At 36.8% G+C, this 19398-nt stretch overlaps 1 protein-coding gene across 2 annotated transcripts in view; it reads right to left on the bottom strand.

Annotated features, from left to right (window-relative positions):
* Nucleotides 1-19398, bottom strand: part of ARHGAP26 (Rho GTPase activating protein 26) — a 542258-nt gene that overhangs the window by 68535 nt on the left and 454325 nt on the right. For both annotated transcript variants that reach the window (XM_074291699.1, XM_074291700.1), the window contains one exon: nucleotides 16047-16200. In XM_074291699.1, coding sequence (XP_074147800.1) covers nucleotides 16047-16200 — 154 coding nt within the window. The remainder of the gene's footprint in view (nucleotides 1-16046; nucleotides 16201-19398) is intronic.

The following is a 19398-nucleotide window of genomic DNA, read 5'->3' as shown; positions in this document are numbered from 1 at the left end:
ATTCATCTTGTTGTCAGTAGTATGGACAGGTATAGTCCTTGTGTAACTGTGTGTGTGTATGCATAAGCATGTTTTATAATAATTAGAATATGTCTCATTAGCTAGATAGAGGGAAATGAAGAAGGCTTCTCTTAAAAGAATGTAAGATCATGAAGGGCAAGGGACCATTGTCTTTATATTCTCAGTACTAGCATAAAGCCTGACATATAACAGGCCCTTAAATGCTTGATGCTTGACTTTACAAGTGCTTATGAAATGCTTGTTAATCAATTGATATTTTGTTTAAAAATCATGAATAAAAAGGGTTAAAAGAATTGAATCCAATTGGGCATCCAAAAGGGCCACTGGAACATGCCTAAAGAATCATGACTTATAGAAATTAAATTCTTTCAAAGGTCACAGTTGGGAAATCTTGGGAAGCTGGTCTTACTAGCACTGTTCATATCAGCTCCACCCAGAAAGGAAGCAACAGGCTAGGTCCTGGCGGCCTTCCTAGCAGTAAATGACTTAGCCTGCTGACCTTCCAGGCACTGTTACAGCATGCCTTTTCAAATCAGTGCTTTTTTATTGATTTAACTAATATCATTGCTTGTTACTTGTGCTGTATCTATCTTGATGTATTATTATTTCCACATTTTGGTGTTTTCCCCTCACTCAAGGGTCAGAACCATAAATTGAATACATAAATAATGAATATCATAGACAGCTGAGAATCTACAGCTGGATCAGACATCTGTGGTGTCCACCCAACCAAAGTTAATTCACACTGCAGAAGCTGCTCGAAGCTAGCACATGGGAGGATGTCTTATTTCTCAGGAGATTTCTCTCTACTCCAAAGACTTGCTAAATGTTGAGGAAGAGGTTCTCTAAATACATTAGCACCATAGCCTTCTGACAAAGGCTAATTGGCCTGAAGGAATTGAAGCTGACAAGAGCAAGGAGGGGGATTGGGGGAAAAAAAAAACAAAAAACATACAGAGCTCTACTCTACTAAGATTTCAATTTTACTCTATAGTCATGTTACTCTGCAAGACGAGAGGGGTTCCCTTCCCCACCATAACCATAACATTTCTAAAAGGTATCTAATATTTATGTGGCAACACAGGTAGAATTCTGGGTCAGGAGTCACAAGGCCCTGAATTCAAATATGACCTTTGCAACTTACTAGCTTGTGACCTGAATAAGTCACTTAACTTGTCTGCCTCAGTTTCCTCACCTCTAAAATGGGACTTAAAATAGCATCTACCTCCCAGGAGTGTTTTGAGGGTCAGACAAGAGATTTGTAAAGCATTTTGTCAACTTAAAGACATATAAATATAGTTATTATAATAATTATTATATTGATAAATTGATAAATTCCTTTATAGATAATCCTTCTGAGTTGTCCTGCCTATTCACAGATTTTTTTTTTTAAATTACAGAGAATTTTGAGCTCAACCACAGACTCTGCCTATGGGAGGTATAGCCTTTTGATGTGCATATTAATTTATATCTCATTAATACCTCATGGGGTCGAGGTGACTATGTTAGAAAGTCTCAGACCCAGAAATGGATTGTTATTTAAGGATCACCCATATCAGCTAAGTGCAGAGAAGCTCATTAGTAAGATGGTGGGCCAGAAAGTTATAGATTTTTTTCAGCCATAGACAACTTTTTAAATCTTTAACTGCATTAAAGGATTATTCAAATCAGTAGTAGAAACATACTCACTGATGAAATCCTGTATCCTTACATACTAAGGCATCTATATTTTATAACACACACACACACACACACACACACACATTCTCTTTGTCTTTGTCTGTGTCTATGGGAGATGGCGAGAATCTCACTCCAGTCTGGGGAGAGGTTAAGAGACCCACGTGGGTATCAAAGCTCTGATTTTGGTGTTACTAACTGCACTATTCAAATAAACTCTGACTGGTCTCAACCACTTTTGAAAATTATATACAAGACAAAGACAAAACTGTCTCTGTTCTCAAAAAGTTTGCGTTTTATTGATGGGGCACACAGCATGCACAGAGATTAGTGTTCTGTTAGCTGTTCTGTTTCCCAATTCAAAGTCCTTGTACAGGCTTACTTCTTGCCTTCTTACTCACCCCTGTCTCTTGAAATTAATTCTGAACTTCCTTCAAGGCTCAGTTCAAATATCACTTCCTAAGATGAAAAATATTGTCTAACTCCTGAGAACTGATGGATTCTGAAAGCAGATTGAAGCATATACATTTTTTAAACTTTCTGTTTCTTTTTTTGCCTTGTTTTTTGCAACATGGTCAATATGGCACTGTTTTGAATGATTTCATATATATAATCCATATAAAATTGCTTGCTTTCTCAAAGATGGGAAGAGAATTTGGAACTTAAATTTAAAAAAAAAAATTAAAATTTTCTTTTACATATAATAGAGGGGGAAAAAAATCACTTCCTATAAGGAACTCTTCCTAACTCCCTTCTCCTCCAAGATGTTTTCATTTCCTCCCTCCTGAAAGTACTTTATATTTACTGTCTTTATACTTCATACCTACATGTAATTTAGGCTTGAGGAACTCAAATTTAAATTCCACCCCTGGTACAACCTATTCCACCTTGGACAAAATAGAGTAATTAGATGAATCTAGGATTTCTTTCCAAATCTAGTTCTAAGATCCTGTTATATGCTCCAGGAAAACGTTAACTTAAAAAAAAAAATTATCTATAGTTAATCAACAAGCAAATCATTGTTTGCACCACTAGCATCTAACACAGGACCTAGTACACATTAAATTAAATGAATGCTTGAAGAATTTAACTGAATTATCAGGAATGTCACCGATAGGTATACAAGGCAATTCTGGCCAAAAACTTTGAGGATCTTCCCCTCCCATGTAAAGGGCTGAAATTCTCAATAGGTGCACTGGAATCAGACAAACTTAAGGCTAATTACCTATTGGGCAATACTCTATTAGCATAGAAATTGGCTATTAGGCAATTATTTCCTATTAGCATTGGAAAATGGCCCTTCTCACTATTATTCTGTGCTGACTTTCGGTGTATCTTTTGGAGTATATAGACAATTGTATCTTTTGTTGTGTACAGATATTATAGGAGGGATTAGGGGGTGGAGTAAGACAAGCTCACTTTGGAGGAGAACAAGGAGAAGGGATGTCAGTCAGTGGCAAGCGTGTGGCAGTTTTGTCAATCCTCTTCACTTCTCCCCCTAAAGACCAAAGACTTTTGCTTCTCCTGACTCTGGCTGATTCTGGGGCCTCCAGGGAGCTAACCCAGACTTCACACTCCCAGACTGATAATTTTTTGTGAAGGTAAATGGGGCCATCTTTTGTCTCAATTCTTACCTAAGAGCAGCTAGAGGGTACAGTGGGTAGAGCACCAGCCCTGAAGTCAGGAGGACCTGAGTTCATATTTGACCTCAGACCCTTAACATTTCCTAGCTGTGTGACCCTGGGCAGGTCATTTAACCATTGCTTCAACAACAACAAATATATTTATTTATTTATTTATTTTGCCCCCTTATCTAGCCTTTTTCATTGAATGGACATTGCTCAAACAAACTGAGACTTGGGAAAGACTATAATTTAGAAAAGTCAAGGTCACCCACTGCACCTTGGGTTAATGTCGGTGATCTTAACGTTTATCTTGCCACTGAACTTCAGTAACTCTGAAGGCAGATTTGTCTCACATCCAATTCAAGACATCATCACAACATGAGAATGCAAAATGAGATTGCCTCTTGCCTAAATTAATCAATCAGCAAGGACTTGTTAACAGTTTACTAAGGGCCAGGCAGGCTTTAAGTTATGTACTGGAGAAATAAAGCCAAAAACAAAATGGTTTCTATATTTATTTATATCCTATTGAGGAAGAGGGGGAAAGATACGCACACATATATACATACATATGCACATATATCTATACACAAACGTTTTGGAGAGGAGACAGTACTCAACAGGAGAACTCAGAGCTGAGTTTTGAAGGAAATGGAATTCTATATGCAAGTGAGTAAATTTTAGATATGGGGAGATTTCAGAAATTTTAATTCCATGATCTCCACATCCCATGCCATGCCTGACAGATCAATTTAATAAAATTTTAAAAAGAAGTTGATGCTGCTTGTTTTTATAGGCTCCATGCCAGGACAGACTTGAACTGAAGTCCTAATTTTGTTTGGAGCTACATTTGTTCCCCACACAAATTAGCATCTGCTTTCTTCACAGATCATAGTATCTTACAGTTGGAAAAGTTCTTAGAGATCATCTAAGTCTAATTGTCTCATTTTACAGATGACTGAAAAGGCCCTAGGAGGTTAAAACACTTGCCCATGGTCATATAAATTCCTAACAAGGATATTTTTAAAAAGTGATTTAAAACATTTTGTTTCTAGAACAATTTTTATGACCTTTATTTATCTGGATTGCATATTCACTCTCATTCCTTAACATCAAAATATATATATATATATATATATATATATATATATATATATATTTTTTTTTTGGATGGAGATCTCGAAAGATCACAGCATTTTAGAATTTGAAATGATCATAAGACTGAGAATGTTCATGGCATGATAAAACAGACAAAATTCAAGAAAAAAAATCACACCCCAAACATTGGAATAATCTGAGATAGTTAGGGATTTTTCCCAATCATAAAATAAGGTTCATTCATTTAAAATGTGGGTTTGCTGATAGTTGGTAGGTATTTGAACACATTCTGTGTTGTATGTGATCCATTCATCTGAAATGTTAGTGTAAATAGTAATATAACAGCTTTGGAGTTCTGCAGTATTTTTTTGTTCTGGACTTATGGCCTCATCAGAGAGTAGCATGAAGTAGAGAACAAGGCACTGGACTAGGAGTCAGGAGGGCTAGTTTTGTCCAAGGCAGCTCATTTTAATTCCTCCGAGCCTCATTTCCTCATCAGCAAAGTGAAGGATGAAAGAGGTTAAGATTTAATGTTCTTAAAAGTTCCTTTCAGCTCTAAATTTATAATCCCATCAGCTCTATCATGGAAACCCACTGATGCAGATGGGAGGACTCTGTGGGATTATTTGATTGGACTTGTGTGATTCAGTCACTCACAAAGGGTCAAACAACCAGAAGGCGTCAGATGTGGTACGTCATATTGTTCCTCATCTTTAGAGTATGAAGATTAAAAAAAAAAAAAAAAAAGGGTATGTGTAAAGGAAGCAGGGAAGGGAAGGAACCAAGTTTTCCATGTGGGATCTTCATCATGCTGGATAGTGAACCTTCATTTGTAAACATCCTCATCTCCCATCTTTTTCTCCCACTGACAGACATCTGGCATGGGAAAGAAACCCTGCTGACTCATGAAGTGTGTGGGTCAAATAGAGCAGTTTTTCCATTAAAAAAAAGAAGAACCACTAAAAGCAAACACATAAAGATCTGATTGGTCATCAGACAGGAATTTGGAGCCTTAACCAAGTAAAAGGCTTGTCAAGTTCCTGATTGGTGAGTGAGGCTTTGGCTGGAACAGGGGAAACTAACTTAGAACCAGTCAAAAGAAGAGGGAGGGGGTGAAGGACATTGCTCACAATAACAACACTTTCCAAAGGCACAAAATGAATGCAGCTCAGAATTATTTGGTGACATTGGGACTCAGGTAACTCCCAAGATACCCATGGAATCAGGGTGCCCAGCATAGCTTGGAATAGGGGTGGCGTCTGGGAAAGAAGGGCAAAGCCATGGAGTGGGTGTTAATGAACATGACTGAAAGACTGTAGCAGTGAAGAAGCCAAAGAAACTCAAAAAAAGACTAGCGAAAAATGCCCATATTTCTAAAGTTAAAAACTTGATTTCTCTGAGTTGGTTATGTATGAGGCTCTCTTGCACTGAGATATTAAGTTTTGAGAAATTAATAACTTGAATGTTTCAAGGAGAAGATTACAAGAGGGAGAATTTTTTTTCCCCTTTCTTTAATCTTAGTATTGCCAGAAATACAGATGAAGACAGACAGAATAAAACCATTAACTTTCTTCTTGGCTAGCAGTACTTCATCAATTCAAAGATTTCAAAGATTACATTGGGATGGAACCATCTTCTCAGCACTATCACTATTTACTTATTTGTTATTAATTTTTTTTTTGCTGAGACAATTGGGGTTAAGTGACTTGGCCAGGGTCACACAGCTAGGAAGTGTCAAGTGTCTGAGGCGAGATATGCACTCAGGTCCTCCTGACTTCAGGGTTGGTGCTCTATACAGTGTGCCACCTAGCTGCCCCAGCACCCTCATTACTAATCAACATATGTGTATTTACTATTGTTTCATCAATTGTTGTTAAAAACAGAAGCATCTTGGGAAATTGGGTACCCTCCTTTAGAATCTAGCTTAGAATCCTTGCTTGACACAGGCCAATGAGGAAGTGGGAATGTGTGTGGACTGACCCAAAGTCATTGCTAGTTCTTACAGCTCTAGAGTTTCTCTCTTCTATTGACCCTTCTACTTTCTGATTGCTATTCAACAACAAAGACTGCAGTGGATTAGAAAAAAACTATAAAAAAATAAACTCCCCTGGCAAGGAAATCAGAAGTGAGAAGCTATTTTTATCCTATGTTTTCTCTAATACTCATTTATTGAAAACTGCCTCTGATGGTGGCTTAAATTCAGCTAGCTAGGGAGAACTAACAGACTTTCACATCTGTAGAGTATTCCCCATCCTTTTCCCACATAGTAACAATTTCCTTTCATTTACATTATAAATAAACAAGCAAGTTATATTAGTTGATTGTTGTTATAAGAAGCACAAACTGGGATATGTATAAAGTTTAGCATTAAAATAAAATTTGGAACAAAAATTAACATGACACTTATTTATTAATTTCAAAATTGTTATGTTGTACTGTAAGAAAGAATGATAAGATGAAAGCTTAGAAGTCCTTTTTGATTTATTTATCAGTATGGTACAATGGTAAAATGGTAGAATTTAGCATCATAGGACCCTAGGTTCAAAAATCCAACTCATAACTATGACTTCTATATTTGGCAAATCTATTAATACCTATAAGCCTTGGTTTCCTGATTTATAAAATAAGTGGTTTGGGCTAGGTGACCTCCCAGGTTTCTTTTGACTCTTAAGTTCTATTCCTATGAACCTAGATATGATGGTACCAAGCTAGCTTTTATACATACAAGCCCCAGAGTAATAGCACTTTCCTTTCTGATCTATTACTGATTTGACTTAACCTGAAAACAGCTTTATAAGTGTCAGGCACACTTCCTTGTGTGCACTTGAGCATCTTTTTGAGAACAATGACCCTAATTTTTCATGTTTGTTGGGAGGTGTTCCTTTAAGTTTCAAAAGAAGATAGCTAAGCTGGGCTTTACTTCGATTAACAGGAAAGAAATAGTATTTTTAAAAATGTTTATCTTATTTTTATTAACATCTATTGTTTAAAAAAAAACTTCATTTCTGAATGTATTCTTCCCTCAAACTGCAAACCATCTCTCATAGCAAATAGAAAAGAAAAAAAGTACAAAAGAAAAAAAAAGAAAACAAATTCAACAGAACCAACCAACCAATACATCAATCCTGTCTGACAGGTATATGCAGAATCCCATACCCATAGTTCCCCATCTCTGCAAAGATAGGATGTGTGTGTGTGTGTGTGTGTGTGTGTGTGTGTGTGTGTGTGTGTGTATGTTCTCTCAACTTTTTAAAGATTTAATAGCTTCCTACTTTCTTTCCTAATACAAGCCAAAATCCTTCAAAATATAAAAATCAAACAATAGAATAATGACAGGTTTGTCATTGTGCAAGATGAGAAACAGGAGAAAGTCCCTCATTTTAATATGATTCAATTCCACCTGAAGGATATGAAGGATATGACTTTGAGGATATTGCTTTTAAATAAAGATTTTTATAAAGTGTCTACATTGACAATCCCAGGTATCCTAAAGGTTTTGAAAGATGCTCCTCTAAGATCCCTTTAATCAGAAAAGAGAAGAATTCCCACATGCTGTTTAGAGGCAGGGCTACGATCATAGGAACAAAGATTTAGAGTTACATGGGACTTTGGAGGTCACTTAGTCAAAGTGCCTCATTCTGTAGATGAAGGAAATGGCCCAAGATGCCGTGTCGCTAATATATATATATATATACACACACACATATATATATATATATATATATATATATATATATATATATATATATATATATATAATATATGTAAGCTTATTTGTACCCCAAATAAATAAAGTCTCCGCATGCCATCCGAAAAATATGATGATCCTAGGAAAATCAAACTCAATCACAGAGTGAGAAAGACTGTTGGTTTTTTAAACAGATTCCTACTAAGATTTTGGAAGTGCCAGGCGACAGAAAGGATACTACAGATTCCCTATTTGTCAAGTTTTATGCAGACTTCTCCAGGCAATTAATTCTCCAGAAGTTTAATCAGAGAGAAGCCAAATTAAGTCTTTGAAGGAGACATGAGGGTTCCAAAAACAGAAACATTTTTTACTTGAATCAAACTCTGTTTATCCATTAAGTTCCCGATGTCATTCTATAACAGCTCACTGGCCACTGAGATGCGAGGGGACATTTGGCTTTGGCAGGTCCTTCAGGAATTTGGCAGATCAACTAGTTAGGTCACCAGAAATGACTTGAGAATGCTTCTGTGTGTGTTGGGGGGAGAGAAATGGGGGGGGTAAACAAGGATCTTTACTGTTGTTTATGGGGCAGTCAGTTTTTGGGTGGGGTGCAATAAGGAAAGACAAAGAGAAATATAACTTTGTGAAAATTAAAAGCCTAGATCTCTCAGCATGGAGAAATCTTTCCTTTGTTAATTCAATCATTTTATATTCAACGCAACAAGCATTTATTAATACGACCCTATCTGCTGTCAAAGTTACTTTAGGGAATAAAGAAACAAAATAGTCCCCTGTGCCCAAGGAGTTTCCATTTTATTGTGAGGAAACAAGGTATATAAATGTACCTCAACACGAGCTGCATTGTAAATACAAAGTTATTTTGGAAGGTGAGGAAAGGACATAATTCAGATGTTGCTTTAGAATACAGATCAGCAGGCTGATTTCAGAAAAGTGTGGAAAGATTTATATTAACTGGTGCTTAGTGAATTGAACAGAACCAAAAGAACACTGTACACAATAACAATATTATGTGATATATGAGGGACTTGGATCCTCTCAGCAATGTTAAGATTCAAGGCAATTGTAATAGATTTGGGATAGAAAATGCCATGCAGATGCATCCTCAGAAAGAACTATGGAGCCTGAATGTGGATTGAAGCATAGTACTTTACCTTTTTTGCTTGCTTGTTTTTTTTTTCTTTCTCATGTTATTTTTTTCCCCTTTTGATTTGATTTTTCTTGCATAACATAAGAAATATGAAAATATGTGTTAAAAATTACATGTATTTAACCTATATCAGAATGCTTGATGTCTTGGGGAGGGGGAATGTAAGGGAGGAAGGGAAAAAATTTGGAACACAAAATCTTATAAAAGTGAATAGTGAAAACTATTTGTACATGTATTTGGAAAAATACAATACTATTGAAAATAAAAATAAAAGAAATAATTTTAAAAGATCATCAGTTCCCATATTAATTTCAGCAGTGATCTGGTCAAATCATGCCCTTTTAAAAGATAAGGCAAAAAATGAGGCAAAAGGCTCATGACAATATAGTTAACAAGTGGTGAGTCCAGCATTGGAACTTGGGGGTCTACTGATGGCTAATTCCATGACATTTTGAGAGGAGACAATATCATGGTATGAATCATACTCTTAGGTTAAAAAAAAAAAAAAAAAAAAAAAAAAAAAAAACTTCCTTTACTTTATGCACTAGTACACATGACAAATTCTTAACCTCTCTGGGCCTCAGTTTCCTCACCTGAGGAAGAATATCCTCTAAACTTCTTCCAATTCTAATCAGTATCTGAAAGGGCCTTAAAAACTCTTAATTCTTAAACAACTCTTAAAAATATTAGAAATATATAATATAATTATGTTTTGAAATCAATTTTTAATTAACAAAAATTTTATTTTCTCTTCCAGCACCAATCCCCATTGGGGGGGGGGGGGAAATCAAACCCTTATAACAAATATGCATAATGAAGCAAAACAAAATCCTATATCAGCCATATCCCAAAAGAAATTTCATTTTTCAGAATATTTTATTGGTTATCTGGTTTGTCATTGAATCAAATCAGGTATCTCAAGTGATAGTTTTTTTTTTTTTTTAATCTATACAACATAATATTGTTGTTATTATATAAACTGTTCTAATTTTTCTTGCTTTACTCTGCATCATTATTTCATACAAGTCTTCTCAAGGTTTTTCTTAAATCATTTCTCTCATCATTTCTTACAATACAATAGCATTCTAGTGCATTCATATACCAGAATTTGTTCAGACATACCCTAAACAACAGACAGCCCTTTATTTTCTAATTCTGTGCTACTAGAAAAAGAGCTGTTGTAAATATGAAATATATCATATAATTAGTTTCTTCTATATAGCAAGCTAACACAAAGACTCTAGAGTATACAGGTAAGCTGGCCCCATTTCCTCCATTTGAAGAAAGAGTTCAGAACAGTCACAGTGAAGGAAGGTTAACTGTCTAAGTCTGTCAGCACTGGAGCAAGAATTAAAATAAAAGACTTTCTCTAGCTTTTGATCCCAAGTTTGGGGTCATCTTTCATTTTATCTCAGTCATTAGCAATGAATTCTTTTTTATTTCTTAAATGTTTTAGAGAGGGTTATGAGATATTTGCCTTCAAAGAAGATTCTAAAAATCATTAGAGTAACCTGCTTTATATCAAACCTCTTATTCATTTCCTGCCTACCACATGTCAGATTCACTCCTCCTTCCAGTCTTGAGTCAAACTACAATCCCTATTTGGAATGCTTTCTGTTTCAAACTGGACCCATCAAGCCCTCACTTTATCAGCAGTCATTCAGGTTTCCTAAAGATTTAGATCCAGAAGAGACTTGAAATATCATTTAGTCTATAACCCCTCATTTGTGAGAGGAAATTGAAGACTAGAGAAGTATATATACAAAGGTTTTCTTTGGTTAAACAGATAGCCAAGTCAGATGGACCCTAATTACTCCAGTCAGCAATGATCTTTCATTTCCTTGAATTCTAAAACACTCATAATCTGTACCATTCTACAGGCTGCTTATACTGCTTTTCACTGATTTTATGAGAATATGCTTTGTCTTCCCATCAATATGTACAGCTCTTTGAAAACAAGAACCATGCCATATAATAATAGGAACCAACATTTATATAGTACTTACTATGTGCCAAGCACTTTATATAATAATAATAATAATAATAGAAATAACATTTATATAGTACTTACTGTGTGCCAGGCATTGTGCTAAGCACCTTATAATTGTGATAACAATTATAATAATAATTACAACAACAACAGCAGCAGATAACATTTACATACTGCTAGCTATGTACCAAGTGTTGTGCTAAGCATTTGATGATGATAATAGCAACTAACATTTCTATAGCACGTGTCAGACACTGTGCAAAGAATTTTGCAATAATGATTATTTTTATAACAATTGTAATAATTATAATAATAATGATGATAGCAATTAACATTTCTATAGCACTTACTAGGTGCCATGTACTGTGCTAAGTGCTTCATAATTATTATCTCATTATAATTATTATCTCAGTACATCCCCATTGAGACAAATAAAAGTTAAATGACTTCCTTAATTGTTTTGAAATTTTAAATTTTTAATGAACAAAAATTAACCGAAAAAAAAAAAAAAAAAGATCATGCAGTTAGTAAAAAGAGCCTAAAGTAGGATTTGAATTTAGTTCTTAACTCCAGGCCCAATGTTTTGCTCAGTGTTTTACCCAATGTACCCCCTAGCCGCCCCATACATCTCTAGTTTCTTATGTAAAAGAATAAATTATAATAATAGCTCATATTTATTCCATGTTTTAAACTTTTCAAAATACTTTAAACACATTATCTCACTTCGTTAATTTTATTAACTTTGAGGTAGGTGATAATTGAACCCCATTTTAAAGATGAGAAAATTGAATTTCATGAAAGCTAAATAAATTTGTCTAGAGTCACATGGCTAACAAAACAGAGTCCTTCCATTACAAAGCCCATACTGCGCACACAATAGGAGTGCAGTAATGACTAGATGGCTTTTGGTTTAAAGACTGACACATGATTGTATTATATTTTTAAATTCTCGAGAATGTTCATTTGGATTGTTATTTGGCTACCAATATTTCCTAAGGAGCTTGTTGAGTCTCTGGCAGCACCTTCCTGGCAATGCTCTGAAATGAAACCTAACATTACCTTTCACACTTAATTTAATGCTGAGACCATCCAAGCCACAGGAACAAGATTATCTTCAGGGTATTAGAAAAGTTTCCTGCTGTCGTGGAAAAAGCCATTCCCCCATGTGCCTGAGGTAGCTAAGTCCTGATGGTGGGCAAATGAGATTTTTTGGTTATGATCCCTAGGAGTTCACTGGTGCCCCACTGGTCTCCCTAGGCCCTTCAGTGACCTCCTTTCTCTTGTGGAAGGAGGCAAAAGGAAAGAAAAATGTACAGTTCTTATTTTCCCTAAAATGCTCTTCTAGTAATTTTCATGACTTTACGTCTCTCTTGTAGAGAAAATAATCATACTTGATTGGGTTGGGAGTTCTTTTGGACTTTCTTTATTTGAATGGCTATGTACTTTTTTGGAAGTACTTACGTGAAGGCTGTGTGGAGTTTAAAAAAAAAAAAGAGCACTCAGAGTCAGATTTCAGTCCAAATCCCAGAATTAATACTTACTAGACCCTAGACAAATCAATTTCCTCATCTGAAAAGTTGAGAAAATCCTATCTGCCAACTATATTGAGTTATCATAAAAAAGTTCTTTATAAAATGGGCTGTATTAGGTAATACAAATATAAGCTATTCAGTTAATTTTGTTCTTATTAACAGAATATTTAAACAGGAATAATGAGAGTGGGTAACATGTCTCTAGACAAGGATTGAAACCAAGTAGTCAAGGAGGTGAGTCACACTTATGTACAAAAGTTTTTGTGCAGACTTTCACACAAAATATACAAATGAAAATGAGCAAACATGAACACAGTATTCCAAATAATATGTTCTATTTATTACTTAACTGCTAATTCTAATTACTGCCTACTCAGCAAGTTGTAGGTAGAGTAGATTGAGTACAAATGAGGGAAAAATACTGGTGATAATTTCATCACCATTTGGAGTATGAGAAAATATTGTAACCCTCACTGGGAGTTTGGCTTCATAATCACCAACAGAAGAAATCATGACATCATCCTTATGTGAGAGTAACTGAGAAAAAAGCTTAAAGTTCCATGTTGGTCTTCAGACTTAACAGGGTAAAATGCCATGACTGTGGTTATTCAGACCAAGTTTTCCAGATCTTAAAACGTTTACTTGATTTAGTTTAAGCCCAATGAGGGCTTTAAACTAAATGAGACAGATTTTCCTGCTGTCTCTAACCCTAACAGCAAACAAGGAAGCAAACCCTTGCCCCAAAATGGTGCAAATGCTTCTTAGACTGGATTCAACTGGATATGGATGTCGTCAGATAAGGGAGAAGTAACTTTATCCAAGTACTTCCCAGCTCATGACAATCTAAACAAATGAAGCTAATTCTCAGCTATGCCTTCTGGTAAATAACAATTCTGATAGGTAAAATGTATGTAGAGCTTTAAAGTTTGTAAAATACACTGTATATTCTGTCTCACATGAGACACATGTACACATGTATGTGCACACAAATACACCTCCCCTCCCCAGTTCCCTTCTGTAGAGTAGGAAGAATGAGTTTTATTACTCTCATTTTATAGATGAGGGAACTAAAATTCAAAAAGGTTACTATTTTCATACAGCTAACATCAGAAATGAGATCTGAACTCAGGCTTCCTGACTCTTTATGTGCAGAGTTTCAACCACTTGTGACAAGTAAGTCTGGATACTTTGTGCTAGGCAGGTAAGAACTGGTTTGCCCACTGAAGCCTGATGGGGGGGACATCCCTTCCCTGGCTGGCAAGTAGCAATGGAGACTCCAATGTGGTTGGAACACTGTGGTTTAAGGAAAAATGGAGCTGAAAAACATAAAGAAAGCCAAACCACTCCCCTCCACCCCCTTGTGTTTTATGAAATGCAAGCCGCACAAAGTAACACACATAACCCAGAATTCCCTTCCCATTCATCCACAATAACAACCTTCAGAAATGATTTAAAACCTCTGTCCTTATCCTCTTTGTACACACTGTACTCAACAGAGCATTCGGAGGGGACTGCTGCTTTCTGCAACCACAGGCTAAGATTAAAGCCTATTAGTTGGTATTGACTGAACCAAATCAGGGGATACTAGGCAAAATGGATTGGGAATTCAACCTCTAACTGAGCAATAAACCGCTATCAGGCACAAAAGATTAAACAAGGAAAGAAAACAGAATAGAAATGGCCCGGAGCCACTTCAGTACCACAGAAGAGCCAAGTGTGAAGAACATACCTGAGCAGTAGATGCGTGCGCGCGCGCACACACACACACACACACACACACACACTCTCTCTCTCTCTCTCTCTCTCTCTCTCTCTCTCTCTCTCGCTCTCTCTCGCTCTCTCTCTCTCTCTCTCTCTCGCTCTCTTTCTCTCTCGCTCTCCTCTTCTCCTGTCTTTTTGTCTCTCTCCTTCTGTTCTAAAGGAAATGGAAGATTTTCACTGTTCAGAAGTAAGTGAGGTTAAATCAAAGAAACTTCATTCTATCCATCATGATTGTTAAAATCTTCTCAAACTAAGAATGAAGATATTTTATTGACAGAAAACCCAGGGAGAACCCAGAGTTGCTACAAAATAAAATTCTGATTTTTTTTTCTATTGGAATTAATTCAAATTAAATGATCAATACATTTGCATCATGATGGCCACTCTGAGGACATTTCCAAGTCACTTTTCCCCTACCATTCACCATCTTTCAAAGGACTTCCCATGAAGCAGAGATTTGGGATGAATTTTACATATTATAGATCCATCATCATGTTATGGATTTATATACATTGCCAGGGCCTGGAGGTTGGAAACCTTGATTTCTCCTCCCTCATTCAGTTTGCCAGGACACCTCACGTAATCCGAGTAGAATTATCTGAAGCAGCTTAGCATGCCTGTGTCTGAACTTCTGCAACATTCTCACCAAGATTAGGACAGCAGAATGAATTCAAAATTTCCCCACCCTTGAAAAAACGGTCCTCCCAAAGTCCAGTTGTTCTAGCCCTTGTCTTCCCCACTTCATGCACACAATCCTGGGGTCATAATTCATGGAGTGTTCTCCACGGGCAGGCTGAGAATTGGAGGGTGAGGGCATAAAGCACCCAAGCTGCATGAAGCTGTGTGGTCTCCATGGAGCACTGGAGACAGTGCTGATGTCCACACAAATCCCCTAGAAACTAAGCAAGTAGCTCCTCCTTGACAGACAAGCCACTGGTATGACACCTCATGTATATCCTGAGGTCTGGGGAGAAGGATAAAATGAACACTTCAGGTTCCTCCTGTAGGGTTGGATCCAGGAAGACACTAAAACTTCCCAAGGCGGTAGGTAATGGGGAGGAATGGGGAAGGCAGAGAGAAGAAAAGGGAATGGGAGGAGTGTGTATGATGAAACAACACGAAGCAAGGGAAACATACTGAGTTATAGACACAGATCTGCTGTACCCACTGCAGTCTCATAACACTAGAAAGAAATAATTTTCTTTGCCCAGAAACCCAGGTTGATTCAACTCATCCTTAGAGGCATCTCTGCAGGATCCCTGTTAGTGCAAAGCTAGTAAATAAAACATCACCACTGGCAAGAAGCATCATGTTGAGAATATAAACGCAGACTTTAAGAACTGAAAATGAAGATGGGAAAGGCTGTTCTGAGACAGAATTTAAGTTGCTTCATGAGATAAGTAACTCCAACATAGACAGATATGGGAGGGGCAGGGTGGCAGAGTAATATACTGGGGGGATATAAATTGGTAAGCATCAAACTTACAGGGAGCTGGGCCTGGTGGGCTTCATCACCTCCAGCTCGGGGTCACTGGAGTTCACACTGGGCTGCAGAGGGCTGTTGGAGTTGAGGATACTGTTGGTATTTGAAGAGATAACAGATTCCAGACTGGAGTTGATGAGGCTGTTTCTTTGTTCTTCTGCAAAGATGGTACACACTCACAGTTAGTTTACTGCATAGAGATAAACTACTTTAGAATATGAAAAAAAAAAAAAAAAGAGCAACAGGATCTGAGAGGCTGTCCTGGTTCTTAAAAAATCTAAAAACCAATTATACTCAGTTGAATGTGAAGAGATAAGGGAGAAAAAGCAAAAAGGAATGCAAAGAAACCTTGAAACTCTGGATTCAAGTAAATCCTCTAGGGCAAAGGTTTGTTACAAATGTATGTATGAGCAATGGACTCCTCTGGCAGTTCGGTGAAGGAAACTAGATTTGTAGTCAGGTGTTCTTGACTTTAGAACCAGTGCTGATTCACAATTTCACCTACCAGTCTAGTCCAGCGGTTCTGCCTTGCTCAGATAACAACTGGAGTGCTATTTAGTTCTGTTCATATCGTACCTGCAATGTATGCAATGCACTGAAATAAATGCAATGCTTTAAATATATTCCTGGGCACAGTCTTATCTAAAATTCTATGCATCTTGTCAATGGACAGCTAACCCTTTTACTCCAGCATTTACCTTTTCCATATCTTTTCTGCAACTCTTGATTTAATTTTGACTCCTGATAACTTAGAAAAGTAGACTGCCATTTGCTACAATATATGCAAAGTTTGAATCCCAAAAGTCTATTGGTTTGTGAAAGAGATGTCCAGGGGAAATTACTGAGTTTTGTGGAATTCAATACAGCTTATGGAGGACTTAATTGTTTTTGTAGGAATCTAGGGTTTTATCAACTGACTCCCCATAAGAAAACTCCCTCTTGTAATATAAAAAACTGCTCAGAAACTTCTAACCTAAACTGAGAGAATTAACTGGGTCACTGAGATAGTAACTTCCACAAAGTCATACTGTCACAAGGGTCACTGACTTATAAGACAGTTCCCTATCCAATGGCCATGCTTTGTATCTTCTAAAAACAAAGAGAAAATATATTTTTTAAAATGAATGTTTGACCTTTTTGTAGTGGCAAGGGACTGGAAACTGAACGGCTGAGGCCAAGACTAAGATTCATGGATCCGTTGAGCTTAAGAAGTCTGGGCTATACAATTGGGCTACTGAGTACCCACACTAAGAGCAGCTTTAACAAGGAGGCTCAGTTTAAAAATAACAAGAGAAAGAGAGAGAGACAGACAGAGATACACACAGTGAGAGAGAGAGAGAGAGAACGAGAGAGAGAGAGAGAGAGAGAGAGAGAGAGAGAGAGAGAGAGAGAGAGAGAGAGAGAAGAGAGAGAGAGAGAGAGAGAGAGAGAGAGAGAGAGAGAGAGAGAGAGAGAGAGAGAGAGAGAGAGAGAGAGAGAGAGAGAATGATTGACTCATTTAGAAAATCGAGATTCATTTAACTTTCTTATGGGATTGTTCTTCATAGTCAGGAAAATATCTTACACCAAGTCTGACTATAAGTGTACCTTATTATTCCCTCAGAATAGTTTTGTTACTATTTCAAAGAGTTGTTTTATCCTTAAAATCATATGTAAGGGCCTGATGTCATTTGGAAAGGAAAAGTGAGGTCAATATCTGCTTCTATTGTAGACCCAAGCCCACATTTTGACTGGTCTTTTTTAGTGAAAGTAGGAAAAGGATGAGAATGCTAGATATTTATGAGATTTATATTTTTTAAATTCCTGAAAAAAATTACTAATAATAAGATATTTATATAGCACCTTAAAGTTTGTGAAATATTGTATATATATCCTCTTATTTAAGACTCACAATAACACTGGGGTGGCTTCTTTTAGAGGCTTTTCACCACAGAGGTTGCTGTTGTTCTTCATTCTCGAAGAGGGACCACATCATCACAGAAGTGATGCCATAAAACACAAGTCAATTGGATTTAAGTGAGATGACTGGGCAAGGTTACCTACCTCACATTTTCCCTCCAGCGCCATCTTGGTCCAGTGGCCAAGATCACTGATGATCTTAGATCAGGAAGACTTTTGATGGCCCTGGATGCAGTGGGAGACCTTCCCCTAAATCTAATGTCATATTGCCTCTGCTATTACTTCATAGTGAAACATCACTGCAACATCTCCTACGACCAAAGGAGATGGGGTCTTTCTCCATGTGCCCTTCCTTAGCCCCATTAAAAGATCCTCAAGAATCACCAACTGCCTACTAATTCAATTCACCAAAAGTTAAATTTATACTAGATATAAGGAAGTATTCAAATGCAAAAGTGAAACAGACCTTGCCTTAAAGAGGCTTATAAAAAGGTCAAAAACTTTATGTTCAGGAAAACGCAACATTTTTATCCTAGAGGTTTATCAACCCTTACATTAAGTAAAATTCTAAAATTGAGAAATATTCAGCAAGCACTCATTTAGGAGTCTACGTCCCAGAAGAGAAAATCAATAACGGAACAGAAACCACAAAAGTTATGTTAAGCCAAGAAGTAGGAGGAGTAATAGGGGTTATTTATTATACAATATGGGATGTTGCTACTGTAGAAGGCAAACAACTCTAAAATTATATAATTAGAGGTTCACAGAGAGAATGAATGTGCCACTTATCACTATGAATCAGTCTGAGTAAAGTTTTCCTTTTGCATGAACTGGTCAAACTGAGAAAAACAAAATACTCTTCAGAAGTGGCACATGGTCTAAAAAGATAAATTGTGTATGAAGTAAGCACTTTGTTGGAGTAGATGAGACACCTTTGAGGCTTCATATCAGGATGGGTCGGTGCAAGTAGGTAGAGTAATCAGTTTTATTAACTATAGTTCTAAATTCTAAAAAAAAATAAAATCTAAAAATCTCCTCCTGGAGGCTATGTTCTACTACTCCATGAAGTGCCAATTGTCTCAAGAAGTTCTAATTACCTCTTTCCTGAGACAGGAAAAGTAGTCTTTTCAAACACCAAATCTCCCAGGCCATAAGTGGTAAAAAGGTCACCATCTCCCTTCACAGGTCACATCATAACAAGGTCTCCTTCTTTTCTTTCTTCCCCTTTTTCAGTCCTTCTACCCTCCTCCTCATTACTCATTCCCCGAAAGGTGCTTCTCTTTCTAAGATCACAGGGCTCACCTTCTATTAATGGTCCATGATTTGATCCTAGCACAATACATGTTTCTTTCTATACCCTCCTTCCTCACTCCCCTGGCAAGTACCTGTCCCACCAAAAACCAAACAACACCCCCCCAAAAAAAAACCCAACATTGATTCACCTGTATGTAGCTAG

This window comes from Sminthopsis crassicaudata, chromosome 2, assembly GCF_048593235.1.
Source record: "Sminthopsis crassicaudata isolate SCR6 chromosome 2, ASM4859323v1, whole genome shotgun sequence".
NCBI lineage: Eukaryota > Metazoa > Chordata > Mammalia > Dasyuromorphia > Dasyuridae > Sminthopsis > Sminthopsis crassicaudata.
This window is presented reverse-complemented; position numbering and strand designations above follow the sequence as displayed.